This window comes from Simochromis diagramma, unplaced genomic scaffold (genome assembly GCF_900408965.1).
Source record: "Simochromis diagramma unplaced genomic scaffold, fSimDia1.1 OVJJ01000385.1, whole genome shotgun sequence".
Lineage (NCBI taxonomy): Eukaryota > Metazoa > Chordata > Actinopteri > Cichliformes > Cichlidae > Simochromis > Simochromis diagramma.
Genome location: NW_024386751.1, coordinates 1 through 14,793, shown reverse-complemented (window position 1 = coordinate 14,793; position 14,793 = coordinate 1). Strand labels below are relative to the sequence as shown.

Below are 14,793 nucleotides of genomic sequence, written 5' to 3'. Positions count from 1 at the left end.
TTTTTTTCTTTAGGTCACGAGCAGTTGTCTAAGCATTTCACTGCATATCGTACTGTGCATGACTGTGTACGTGACAAATAAAATTTGAATTTGAATTTAAATTTGAAAGAAATTTAGAAAAACCCCAAAACACAGCAACACTCGGTCACAGATCCAACGCAATCTCTTTATTGTAAATTTTTTTTTGCTTTTTTTGAATAAGCTTTATTAACAAAGCACAAAATCAATCAATCAAAAATTAATCAAAATTTATTTATATAGCACATATTAAAACAACAGTGTTGACCATAGTGCTTCACTCTCAATAAAAACATGAGACAGTTAAAACAAACAATAAAAGAGGACAACAAACAATAGGTAACAACGCAACAAGCTAAAACAGCCAACTAGACAGAATCAAAAGCCAAAGTAAAGAAATAAGTTTTAAGACGTAATTTAAAAGACTGGATTGACTCGGCAGTGCGAATATGACCGGGGAGGTTATTCCAGAGTCTGGGTGCCACGGATGCAAAGGCCCGGTCGCCTCTCGACTTCATTCGAGACCTAGGTTGTGCTAGGAGCCTGTGGTTGGATGATGTAAGTGCTCTGTTGGGATTGTATGAATGGAGTAAATCAGAAAGATAACTGGGCGCTAAATTATTCAAAATATTAAAAGTGAACAAAAGAATTTTAAAATCCATACGATATTTAACAGGGAGCCAATGTAATTTGGCTAAAATTGGAGTTATGTGTTCATGAATTCTCGTACCTGTTAAAAGACGCGCAGCTGCATTTTGAATTAACTGGAGCCGGCAAAGAGAGGAGTGTTGGAGGCCCGAGTACAGGGAGTTACAGTCGTCCAATCTGGATGTAATAAATGCGTGGATAAGCTTTTCAAGGTCCTTTAAAGGAAGGAACGGCTTTGCTTTGGAAATCTGACGCAACTGGTAAAAGCTGTTTTTTTACCACAGTGGACACCTGTTTCTCAAGTTTAAAAGAGCCATCCAGGAACACTCCGAGGTTTCTTAACAGGGAAGAAAGATGGCTAGCGAGAGGGCCTAGGGCATCAGCTAACTGGTCTAGCGGAGTGTGACTACCAAAGACTATGATTTCGGTCTTATTCTCGTTCAATGTAAGAAAATTATGTGATAACCAAATTTTAACTTCATGCAAACAGTTGAACAGAGGTCGCAAAGAAGCAGTCACATCGGATTTCAAAGGTAAATAAATCTGGATATCATCGGCATAACAGTGAAAGGAGATGTTGTATTTACTAAAAATTAATCCCAAGGGCAACATGTACAAAGAGAAAAGAGCAGGACCGAGCACGGACCCTTGAGGCACACCACAGTAAATAAGGGCAGAAGCCGAGGAGTGTTGCCCCATAGCAACCGAGAACGACCTCTCTGAGAGATAGGATTTAAACCAAGATAAAACCGTACCTTTGAGACCAACAACATGTTCCAATCTTGATAGAAGAATGTTGTGGTTAACCGTGTCAAAAGCAGCAGACAAGTCAAGTAAAACTAAGACCACAGAATATCCAGAGTCAACAGTTAAAAGAAGATCATTAAAAACTCTAAGTAAGGCTGTCTCTGTGCTGTGGCGAGGTTTAAAACCAGACTGAAATACAGATACAAATTAACAAAACACAGTGTCAGAGGGTTTTGTAAAAAAAACTAATTAGAAATCAGTTGGATTATTTACTAAACTGTAGAGAATCAGATAATATTGAACAGGGAACATAAGTTTATGGTTTTGACAGCTTTTACATTTTGGGGATGTTGTATGGTTTTAAAATATTGTTTGGTTTCATTTAAAAAGCACTGAAAGGATGTTTTTGTGTTAGAAAATTTCGATTTATGTATATGAAATTTAGCCAGTAATATCAGTAATTTACTCAAATAAAATATGTTTGCCCGGTCTGTGGGGTACTTAAAGAAACCAAATAAGATTTTCTCGTAACAAAGAGAGAACTCAGAAAAGATAAAAAAAAACTAAACAAAACACAAAATTGTTGCCAGAAAAGATTTGTGTATAAGCAGGAGCAAAATAAATGAGAAATATCTTCCTTCACACAATTACAAAATGAACAGTTAACATCAATGTTCTTTTTATAAAGTACAAGAAAACATCTGTTTGGGTAAAAACGATGAATAACTATTTCCATTACTTTGTTATTTAATAGAAATTTTTACAGTAAGGTCCAATTATTGTAGATATTGTCACTTCTGAGCTCCACTAGAGGGCGACATCATTCATTTTGCGAGGCCTCCTTTGTTTTACAAGAAAAATGTTTAGCCCCGCCCACCCCCCACGCGCATGCACGCACAAACACATCCTCCAACCACACACGCCCATATTTTGCTCCATTGTGGTTTATTTCACACCTCAAACATTTAGTAAACAATTAAGCAAATACAAGTAATCTGCAATAAATTACAGGTAGTAATAAAATAAACTACTAACTCTTTTACGCTACGTCCGCACCTACTGCGTCCTATTTTTGAACATGCAGCTGTTTCGTCCACGTAAACGGCGAATCACCAAAAACTGAGATTTTTTTTTTAAAGGTATGTGCCTTTTTCCACGTCACACTGTGGCCACGTTATTGTTTACATGAGATGAATCGCAGAATAGCAGATAGAGACTAAATACTGTTAATCTGACTGTCTGCAGGTTTTACACGCAGTTACTGTCCCTCCGTTTACAAAGGCAGAGGCGTCACGGTGTCATTATTTTACGTGTAGTTGTTTTTTTCCTGTGTAATAATATTCAACACTGATCTCAATACACTTTTCAAAATATGCAAAATGTGTTCAAAAACATAAACAGCTGTGGGATCCTGTTTGTCTGTGACAGGGGGAACAAATCGTGGCAGGATCAGCCTGATGTTATTTGTATCCTGCTGTAACTTTACTGTATAAAGAGCAAACATCTCCAATATGTCAGGAGCAGTTAGTCATTACAACAAGTGTTTGTGAACTAAAAATCAAGAATGTGGGATCCTGTTTGTCCGTGATTTAAACAGCCCAGCGCTGCTCCTGACGCAGGGGAAAGCAATCCTGCAGGGAGACCTACCTCAGCACCTGTGCAGGTGAAGCCAAAGGGAAGATTTGCTTCACCATATTGTCTTTGGCTTTGAATGAAGTTGGTTTGGAAACATATTCAGCGATGCTTCATCTCCTGCTTTGCGTTTGTGTGGGCGCCTCATCACAAACCTGTCCATTGTGCTAGCAGTGTCCAAGTGTTTTGTTTTTTTTCCGTTTTCATACCGCGCGCTCCACTGCAATGGCTCTGTGCCCCCCCTAGGGGGCGGGCCCCACACTTTGAGAAGCTCAGCAGTAGGCGGGGCTCTCCTTCTGCACTGTGTTCAACCATTGTGTCAATAATAAGTGCTGCTGTGAAGAGAACAATTCTCAGACTGAATGTTGAACATCAGCTAGTTTCTCCTGTTGATTTAAACCTTGTTGTACAGATGGAACATTGGCTGTGGATTATTCTTGCTGCTCTTTTCTTTGGTGAGATACAAACATCAACATGTTTCCTCTGCACACGACTCACAACAAGGACAGAAAGAGGAGATTTAATCATTTTACACTGTGGAACTTTTCAATAACTTCAATCATGTTTATTGATCCATCTCTTCCTCTGCATGTTCTGTTCTTCCTCAGAGTGTAAAGGAGAAGACAAAGTGATCCAGGAACAAGGAGATGTCATTGCTGCTGAAGGAGACACAGTTACACTTAGATGTAGATATGAAACCAGTGACCCAGGCCCGACTTTGTTCTGGTACAAACAGGATGGAAACAACAGCCCCAAATTAATCCTGAGTCGTGTTAGTGGGGATGATGGAAACATAGCAGATGAGTTCAGGGAGAGATTTTCATCCACACTGGATTCCAGCAACAGATCAGCTCCTCTGAAGATCCAGAAGCTTCAGCTGTCTGACTCTGCTGTGTACTACTGTGCTCTGCGGCCCACAGTGACAGGAAACAGCAAAACTCTGTACAAAAACCTTTGGAGCAAAGACAACAGAATACTCCACAACATCCACTAGAGGGAGCCACACACTGTTAAACCTCTGATTCTTGTGTCATTGGACTGATGACAAAGACAACAGAGAAATGAAGCAGTAAAGATCAGAGACAGAGACAGAGCTGCTGTGGAAGCACAAAACTATTTGATTGGCTGAGCTATTAAACTGGCCCCGCCCACTGAAGTTGAGCTCATCCAATGACATTATTTGTTGGTCATTGTGCTGCAGTGGAAGAACATTGTTCATGTGCTGTCTGTCTGGCTTCAATAACTCCAAAGACATGTTGCTGCACCTCTTTTTGCTTCTATCTCACATTATAGGTGAGTTTAAGAACAGGGATTAAAGTTTAGTTGAAGCTGCTGCATTAAGCAGATATACAGACTGCATTTCACTACTTTTCTTCTTTCTTTTTCCAGGACTAACAGCTGGAGACTCAATCACTCCTCAACAACCTGAAGTCACTAAAACAGAAGGAGAATCTGTCACACTCACATGTAGCTATGAGACAGATGCAGGTGGTGTTTGGCTTTATTGGTACAGACATGATTCTGACCTTCAGGCTCCTCAGTTTATACTCTTCAAAGGAGCAAGATCACAGAGTGATCGTCAATATATTCCTGATAAACGATATGGATCCCAAACATCACGTACATCAACTAATCTGACCATAGCAGCCCTAACCCTGGCAGACACAGCTCTCTACTACTGTGCTCTACAAACACAGTGATACAAAGTGTAGAAGAGGCTGTACAAAAACCTGAACACAGATATCTGACTACTCTTCAAAGAGGAGGGAAGTGGTATTCAAAGCACAGCTTCATATCAGATGGATTCTGCTAATTCCTGTTTTATCAGAGTCACTGTGGTTACAGCTGCTAATGAAACACTGTGGGAGGATTCACATGAGCAGCAAATCCACATCAACCACAAACCAACTGCAGGAACGTTCAGACACAATAAAAACTGTCAAACATCAAAAGCTGCTCATTTACACTATTTTATATTTAGTGGATGAGGACATGCAGAAATGCAGCAGAAGCAAAATAAACAGAGTAACAGAGGTTTATCTCTTTAAGGTAAAATCTCTCACATGAAGCTAAAAGTCCAACCAGGAAGACCATCTCATGCTTGTTCCATTTATTCTCTTTGAACTCATCACATCAGATGATGATGCTCTCCTTCATCATTGTCGTGCTCTCATGTTTAAGTGTTTCCCCTCTCAGTGTCAGATGGATGCAGCCCCTTTACAGAATCAAACTCAAAGTAAGGTCAGTACTTCCACGCTTTAAACGCTGCACGCTCATACTCTCTCTGCACTCGATATATGATCCATTGTTGATCTGCACACAGCTGTTGTCACGAACGTCGCACTCGCTTACGTCACTGTCATGAGACATTCTCGCAAAAAAATCAGGGTTTTAGTAATGCAGTAACGCAGCGTTCCTACGGGAAAGTAACAGTAATCTAATTACCTTTTTTGCAATAGTAATCGTTACTTGGATTACAGTAACGCGTTACTGCCCATCTCTGATCCTTTGTGTCGTCTACTTGCTGCAGTCTCCTCCTTTTCTCTGCAGCTGTGATTTCTCTTCCCTTTGACCTTCACTAAGTCTTCACTTGAACTTTGAATCTGAACAAAAGTTTTTCCGTCATATCTTCTCTTCATCTTTCACGGCTATAACTAAATGCAGACACAGATCCTCTTTGTCTCTCACAGGCTGTCAGTGATCTTCAGTCTGTTTCTGACTTTGTTTCTGCTCACAGTCAGAGGGAGCTGACATATTCAACATGAACACAGATCATGAAGTTACAGAGTTATTCTGTCTGTTCTGACTTAAAGTTGTTGATGATCAAAGATGAATGGATCTTCAGATCTGCTCTGCTGCAGTGACAGACTCTGCTGTGAGGCCCACAGTGACAGCAAACCCACAGAGATGCTCCACTGGAGGGCGACATCATCCAGTAGGCGGGGCTCTCCTTCTGCACTGTGTTCAACCATTGTGTCAATAATAAGTGCTGCTGTGAAGAGAACAATTCTCAGACTGAATGTTGAACATCAGCTAGTTTCTCCTGTTGATTTAAACCTTGTTGTACAGATGGAACATTGGCTGTGGATTATTCTTGCTGCTCTTTTCTTTGGTGAGATACAAACATCAACATGTTTCCTCTGCACACGACTCACAACAAGGACAGAAAGAGGAGATTTAATTATTTTACACTGTGGAACTTTTCAATAACTTCAATCATGTTTATTGATCCATCTCTTCCTCTGCATGTTCTGTTCTTCCTCAGAGTGTAAAGGAGAAGACAAAGTGATCCAGGAACAAGGAGATGTCATTGCTGCTGAAGGAGACACAGTTACACTTGGATGTAGATATGAAACAACAGACAATTTCCCCAGATTGTTCTGGTACAAACAAAAAGTAGGAAGCTTTCCAGAGTTTATACTACGACGCTTCTCCGGATCAACAGAACATGAAGACTCTGAGAGGAGCAGATTTACGGCTACGCTACAAGAAAAGTCAGTTCCTCTGAAGATCCAGAAGCTTCAGCTGTCTGACTCTGCTGTGTACTACTGTGCTCTGCAGCCCACAGTGACAGGAAACAGCAAAACTCTGTACAAAAACCTTTGGAGCAAAGACAACAGAATACTCCACAACATCCACTAGAGGGAGCCACACACTGTTACACTTGTCTGGTTTGTTTCACTCAGTTAATAAAATGTCTGTTGCATAAAAACAGAAGCTTTAATTCACTTCGTAAAGGGGAGATTGTTCTAATAAATAATCATCCTCTCTCTTCACTGCAGTTTCTTTAAAACTGTCTCTTCATGATCAGATGTGCAGATCACAGCCTGATGGTAGCAGACCTGTTAGTGACACTTTAAATATCAAAACAAGACTTTTAATCTTCATGCATAATAGCTTTATTGGGCACAACTCATAACATGATTTCGATGTTAATTGTACACGCCTATTATTTGATCCTACCCCGATCTCGTGTGTGCGAAAAAAAAGTATTACATGTTTTACTTTCTTATTACAGTTGATACTTGTTTTCCTTAAGCTGTTGTCAATTTGTTAACTTTTGAAGCTAACATGCGTTTTGTTTTTTGTGAAAAAATACTCCAATTTAGAGTTTCAATTGAAGTCATTTAGTGCTTCTAAACGTCTGCAAACTGGCATACAGTGTAAACCTTGTCAATTAATTTTAGTCCTCCTGCAGTTAGTGGACACCACTCTCCGTTGTCATGTCGAAGAAAGTAATATTGCACTACATACTTGTTAATTGAGTGATAACGTTGTTTAATTTCTAATAAATCCAAGCAGGAAGCATGTTTTGATAAGTGTGATTTGGCCATAAGAATGTCCTACCTATAGATATGTATGATGGAGGCATAAACCACGTAAGGTAGTACAGGGAGTGCAGAATTATTAGGCAAATGAGTATTTTGTCCACATCATCCTCTTCATGCATGTTGTCTTACTCCAAGCTGTATAGGCTTGAAAGCCTACTACCAATTAAGCATATTAGGTGATGTGCATCTCTGTAATGAGAAGGGGTGTGGTCTAATGACATCAACACCCTATATCCGGTGTGCATAATTATTAGGCAACGTCCTTTCCTTTGGCAAAATGGGTCAAAAGAAGGACTTGACAGGCTCAGAAAAGTCAAAAATAGTGAGATATCTTGCAGAGGGATGCAGCAGTCTCAAAATTGCAAAGCTTCTGAAGCGTGATCATCGAACAATCAAGCGTTTCATTCAAAATAGTCAACAGGGTCGCAAGAAGCATGTGGAAAAACCAAGGCGCAAAATAACTGCCCATGAACTGAGAAAAGTCAAGCGTGCAGCTGCCAAGATGCCACTTGCCACCAGTTTGGCCATATTTCAGAGCTGCAACATCACTGGAGTGCCCAAAAGCACAAGGTGTGCAATACTCAGAGACATGGCCAAGGTAAGAAAGGCTGAAAGACGACCACCACTGAACAAGACACACAAGCTGAAACGTCAAGACTGGGCCAAGAAATATCTCAAGACTGGTTTTTCTAAGGTTTTATGGACTGATGAAATGAGAGTGAGTCTTGATGGGCCAGATGGATGGGCCCGTGGCTGGATTGGTAAAGGGCAGAGAGCTCCAGTCCGACTCAGACGCCAGCAAGGTGGAGGTGGAGTACTGGTTTGGGCTGGTATCATCAAAGATGAGCTTGTGGGGCCTTTTCGGGTTGAGGATGGAGTCAAGCTCAACTCCCAGTCCTACTGCCAGTTTCTGGAAGACACCTTCTTCAAGCAGTGGTACAGGAAGAAGTCTGCATCCTTCAAGAAAAACATGATTTTCATGCAGGACAATGCTCCATCACACGCGTCCAAGTACTCCACAGCGTGGCTGGCAAGAAAGGGTATAAAAGAAGAAAAACTAATGACATGGCCTCCTTGTTCACCTGATCTGAACCCCATTGAGAACCTGTGGTCCATCATCAAATGTGAGATTTACAAGGAGGGAAAACAGTACACCTCTCTGAACAGTGTCTGGGAGGCTGTGGTTGCTGCTGCACGCAATGTTGATGGTGAACAGATCAAAACACTGACAGAATCCATGGATGGCAGGCTTTTGAGTGTCCTTGCAAAGAAAGGTGGCTATATTGGTCGCTGATTTGTTTTTGTTTTGTTTTTGAATGTCAGAAATGTATATTTGTGAATGTGGAGATGTTATATTGGTTTCACTGGTAAAAATAAATAATTGAAATGGGTATATATTTGTTTTTTGTTAAGTTGCCTAATAATTATGCACAGTAATAGTCACCTGCACACACAGATATCCCCCTAAAATAGCTAAAACTAAAAACAAACTAAAAACTACTTCCAAAAACATTCAGCTTTGATATTAATGAGTTTTTTGGGTTCATTGAGAACATGGTTGTTGTTCAATAATAAAATTATTCCTCAAAAATACAACTTTCCTAATAATTCTGCACTCCCTGTATATTCTGATAAGGTAGCACGGACTGATAGACATGACTATAAATTTACGCTATGGTAGGATGTTTTGACAAAGTAGGACATTTTGTCAGAACACCGGCCGCGGTGGAGGTTGTCAGGTTTATATTGTTGATTGTCATTTATGCTTAGAAATATTTAACCATATATGCTTAGAGGTGTATAATCGATTGTGTAGTGATAGGATGTGTGATCCTATCATTAAATTATCATTAAATTTGAATAAATCTAAACTTATGTTATGTGGAAATAGTAGTTTAAATACAAATGCAAAGATTCAAATAAATGGTGTTGATATTGAAAGAGTCAGTGAAAATAAATTTCTGGGGGTAATAACAGATGAAAAACTTAACTGAGAGCTCACGTAAGATATATTCATTTCAAAGTATCATTGCAACACTAAACAAGGCAAAGCAGGTATTCGACAGAACATCACTTCATATTCTACTGTTCACTGGTTTCACCATACTTAAGCTATTGTGCAGAGGTCTGGGGCAATAACTATAAAACATTACATTCACTTCTTACTCTTCAAAAAAAGCAATTCGAATCATCCACAATGCAGGTTACAGGAACATACAAACTCACTATTTTTGGTAATATTAGGTAAGGTAATATTCTGCGTATGTTTTTTTTGAAAGAAGGAAGTTATAATTTAAGGGGTTTTTGTAACTTCAAAACAATGAAGGTTCGTACTACAAGAAAAAGCTTTTGTGTTTCTGTGCATGGAGTGAAACTATGGAACAGTCTGAATATGGAATTAAAGCAACGTCCAAACATAAAACTGTTCAAAAAGAGTTATAGAAATATGATCTTCTCGAACTATAAAGAAAAGGAAAATATTTAAAGTAAGTGAATGTCTCTATTGAGTGTCTGGGCACTCCTCTGGATATTCGTACACCAGAGAAGAGCTCCTTAACTACAGGACCACAACGCCTGTGGATTTATTTCCAATATTTGTCGCATCTGCGGCAGATTTACTGCTGACCCTGACCAGGAAAGCGAGACGCCGAAAGAGAGGAAAGCGAGCCGGCGCACTCGTGCGTTTGAGGAGACGCGGACTGCGAACGGCTCTTCCTGGGATCTTCCTTTCTAATGTTCGCTCACTCGGGAATAAGGTCGACGAACTTGCCCTGATGAGAAGCATGAACAGAGACCTTGCCTCCTCCTGTGTCTTATGTTTTACGGAGACGTGGCTCTGTGAGGACATCCCGGACAGCGCGCTCAAGCTGGAGGGCTTCCATCTGCTGCGCGCGGACCGGCAGGCCGCTCTATCCGGTAAGTCCAAAGGTGGAGGGGTCTGCTTCTACATCAATAGTGGCTGGTGCACAGATGTGACAGTGATTGCTCAGCACTGCTCTCCCTCTCTGGAATACCTTTTATTCACTGCAAACCGTTTTATTCTCCGCGGGAGTTTGCTTCATTCATCCTGGCCGCTGTTTACATCCCGCCAGACGCGGATGCGCAGGCAGCTCAGGGCGCACTCGCGGAGCAGATTCTCCACATGGAGCGGACATTCCCGGACTCTCTCATCATTGCTCTTGGGGACTTTAACAAAGCCAATCTGAGCCATGAGCTTCCCAAATACAAGCAGTATATTAAATGCCCGACCAGAGAGGAGAGGACATTGGACCACTGTTACAGCACGATCAGCGGGGCCTATCGCGCGGTGCCGCGCGCTTCACTCGGACTTTCTGACCACGCCATGATCCACCTGATCCCCGCGTACAGACAGAGGCTGAAGCTCTCCAAACCTGTCGTGAGGACCAAAAAACTGTGGAGCAATGAGGCTGTGGAGGAGCTTCGCACGTGTTTGGAGTCTACAGACTGGGACACAATGAAGGCTGCTTCTAACAGCTTGGACGAGTTTACGGACACTGTCACCTCCTATATCCACTTCTGTGAGGACAGCATTGTGCCATCACGCACCAGGGTGAGTTATAACAATGACAAACCCTGGTTTACTCCTAAACTCAAAAAGCTGTGGCTGGAAAAGAGAAAGGCGTTCAGAAGCGGAGACAGGGACTGCTACAGAGAGGCCAAGTACAGGTTCACTAAAGAAGTGGACATTGCTAAACATCAGCACTCTGAGAAGATGCAGCAGCAGATCTCAGAGAATGACTCGGCCTCTGTGTGGAAAGGTTTTAGGAATATCACAAACTACAAGCCTAAAACCCCCCACTCCACTGACGACTTGCTCTTAGCCAACACCCTAAACGACTTCTACTGCCGTTTTGACGAGCCATCAGACAGCCTTCACACCTCCAACGGCCCCAACAATAGAGGCACTTTGGACACTCATTCCCCCACCTCTCCCCCCTCCATAGAGCCATCACCACCTTCAAACTGTTCACCTACAACACCCCCCTCCTCACCCCACACAAAAGAGGATTTCACACCACCTCCTCCCACCACAACTCTTCATATTCATGAAGCAGATGTGAGGAAGCAGTTTAAGAGTCTGAATGCTCGGAAAGCTCCCGGCCCAGACGGCGTGTCTCCTGCCACCCTCAGACACTGTGCAAACGAGCTGGCCCCGGTGTTTTCTGGCATTTTCAACTCCTCACTGCAGGCATGTCATGTGCCTGCCTGCTTCAAGTCCTCTACCATAATCCCTGTCCCCAAGAAACCTAGGATCACTGGACTAAATGACTACAGACCCGTGGCTCTGACATCTGTGGTCATGAAGTCTTTTGAGCGCCTAGTTCTCTCCCATCTCAAGACCCTCACGGCCCCCCTCCTGGACCCCCTACAGTTTGCATATAGAGCCAACAGGTCTGTAGACGACGCCATCAACATGGCCCTACACTTCATCCTGCAGCATCTGGACTCCCCAGGAACCTACGCCAGGATCCTGTTTGTGGACTTCAGCTCTGCCTTCAACACCATCCTTCCAGACCATCTCCGAGGCAAGCTTTCCCAGATGAATGTGCCTGATCCCATCTGCCGATGGATCACTGACTTCCTGACGGACAGGAAGCAGCATGTGAGGCTGGGAAAGAATGTCTCGGACTCTCGGACCATCAGCACCGGCTCCCCTCAGGGCTGTGTTCTTTCTCCTCTGCTCTTCTCCCTGTACACCAACTGCTGCACCTCCACCCACCAGTCTGTCAAGCTAATCAAGTTTGCAGATGACACCACCGTTATTGGACTCATCTCGGACGGGGATGAGTCTGCCTACAGGAGGGAGGTTGAACGTCTGGTGTCCTGGTGCAGCCACAACAACCTGGTGCTGAATGCCCAGAAGACAGTGGAGATTATTGTGGACTTCAGGAAGCACACAGCCCCACTCCCCCCCATCATCCTGACTGACACCCTCATCACCTCTGTGGACTCATTCCGCTTCCTGGGTACCACCATCACCCAGGACCTGAAGTGGGAGCCCACCATCACCTCCGTCATTAAGAAAGCCCAGCAGAGGATGTACTTCCTGAGGCAGCTGAAGAAATTCAACCTGCCAACACAGACGATGATGCAATTCTACACTGCAATCATCGAGTCCATCCTCACCTCCTCCATCACCGTGTGGTACGCTGGAGCCACTATCAGGGACAAACAGAGACTGCAGCGTGTTGTGCGCTCTGCTGAGAAGGTGATTGGCTGCAGACTCCCATCCCTGCAGGACCTGTACACCTCCAGGACATTGCGGCGTGCAGCTCGGATCTCAGCTGACCCTTCTCACCCTGGACACAGTCTGTTTGACCTGCTCCCCTCAGGCAGGAGGCTCCGGTCCATTCGCACCAGAACCTCTCGCCATAAGAACAGTTTCTTCCCCTCTGCTGTCGGACACATGAACAATAACCGTATGACTGTCCCCGCCACTATCACATGACCCTACGCTGTGTCACTGCATCATTCCATGTTTGGCACTGATCACCACCTGCACTAATGTATATATCTTTCTACGTAGCACTCTTAATTCTTATTCTCATGTATATATCTCATGTATATCTCATGCACATATCTTTCTACGTAGCACTTTTAATTCTTATTCTTATTTTTATATCTTTATGACACTATGTTTGCACTGAAGCACCGCAGCAATTTCCTAATGTTGTAAACCTGCTCAACATTTGGCAATAAACCCCTTTCTGATTCTGATTCTGATTCTATTTAAAAACAAACAAACAAACAAACAAACAAAATTCATGATGTGATATTACAGGATATAGTATATCAGACATCTGTTCACTATTTTTATTACAAATTATATCAGTAAGGAAGCTGACTAAATATTAACTGATAATTTATGGCAAAGGGGTGGGATTAAATAAGTGTTTACTTCCTCCCTTTCAACATGTAAATTCATCAGAACGTTTTTTTGTATATAATTTGTATAGTATTTTTCTCTCTCTTATTTTCTTTTCTAAATGTACCCGTATATTGTTCACATGTTGAAATAAATTACCAATCGAATCAATCTTTAGGAGTCTGCAAAGACTTCGTGCGCATTCCAGAGTGTTCTGGCAGTCACACCCACATCCTGGGAGCGTGGGAGAGGTCGTACCTTCTCTTATTGTTTTATGGTCGGATAAACTTGCCTATGTCTGTTTTAGGCTAAGTGCCTTTTGTTTAGATGAACTGCTGGACTTCCAGACCAGCAGGTTTAGGGAAGTCTTTATGGGTCACACTCTGACCCCACACACACACACACAACACACACACACACACACACACACACACACACACACACACACACACACACACACACACACACACACACACACACACACACACACACAGACAAGGTATTCTTTGTTCACATGTATACCTATGTAAGATGTTATATGTTAATGCACCTATGTATAATCATGTAATCTCAATAAAGAAGAGAATAGAGAAGAGAGACACGTATGTGAGAATGCTGTTTGTAGATTACAGCTCAGCATTCAATACCATCGTTCCCTCGAAGCTGGACAGGAAACTGCAGGATCTAGGACTGAGCAGCTCCCTCTGCAGCTGGATCCTTAGCTTCCTGTCTGACAGACGCCAAGTGGTCAGACTGGGCAGCATCACCTATCATCACGGAACACGGGGGCCCGCCACTAGGGGTGGGGACGGCAGCCCGCGCCGGGACGCACGGACACGCGATTCGGCACCGCCACGAACAACGCGAAACAGCAGGGGGGAAGGGGGCGGACGACACGACAGGGGGGGGCGGAGCCACAACGGGGAGAGCCGGCTGACAGGGAGGAGGGCAGCGCCGACTGCCACGGGGGGGTCTACGACAACCAGCGCACCCGCAACGGCGCAACGACAAAGGAGTGGAGAGGGGACGGTCGGAGGGGCAGAGAAGGTTACCACCCCCCAAGCACCGAGCAACGGCGCGGCGGGGGCGAGAGGGAGCATGCGGCCGGGGGGCGGCCGGAAACCAGACAGCGAGACGACGAAGCGGACAGACGGCAAGACCCACCACAACCAAAACAAGAAAAAAGACGCAACAGCACCACCGCGGCGGGCGCAAAAACGAATACAGAGGGCAACAGAATGACCCGCGCAGGCCCCGCAAAACCCGGCGAGCACGGGACCAGGAAAAAAGCCGCACGAAAAGACAGCACCACCGGAGAGAACAACCAACACCACGACAACCCACAACCGCGCCAGCGCAGCAGACCAAGGGCGGGTCGAAACACTAAAGAACGGAAAAGGAAACGGCCGCGCCGCCAAAAGCACGGACGTACAAAAAACACGACCACAAAAAAAGCGGTGGGTTATTCTTAATAGTGACCACGTAGCATATATATTACACGCTTTCATGGTACACTTTCCCTGAGCCTAT

At 43.5% G+C, this 14,793-nt stretch overlaps 1 protein-coding gene and 1 gene segment (V, D, J or C); both read left to right on the top strand.

The window, feature by feature from the left end:
- Positions 1-3,130: 3,130 nt before the first annotated feature.
- On the top strand, positions 3,131-3,985 carry LOC120728502 (the record flags this gene model as incomplete). The annotated part of the segment is given in 2 exon segments: positions 3,131-3,500; positions 3,654-3,985. Coding segments are annotated over 2 exon segments (375 nt in total), but the record flags the coding sequence as incomplete, so codon positions are not given.
- Positions 3,986-5,813: 1,828 nt separating this feature from the next.
- LOC120728494 (T cell receptor alpha chain MC.7.G5-like) lies at positions 5,814-6,702 on the top strand. Its single transcript, XM_040023444.1, has 2 exons — positions 5,814-6,157; positions 6,311-6,702. Exons 1-2 carry the CDS (start codon positions 5,875-5,877, stop codon positions 6,685-6,687), a joined length of 660 nt encoding a protein of 219 aa, XP_039879378.1. The 5' UTR covers positions 5,814-5,874; the 3' UTR covers positions 6,688-6,702.
- The last annotated feature ends 8,091 nt before the right edge of the window (positions 6,703-14,793 follow it).

Coding starts and splice junctions, on each gene's coding strand:
- LOC120728494 (XM_040023444.1), top strand. CDS start 5,875: ATGAATGGATCTTCAGATCTGCTCTGCTGCAGTGACAGACTCTGCTGT. Junction 6,158..6,310: donor TCTTGCTGCTCTTTTCTTTG/GTGAGATACAAA, acceptor GTTCTTCCTCAG/AGTGTAAAGGAGAAGACAAA.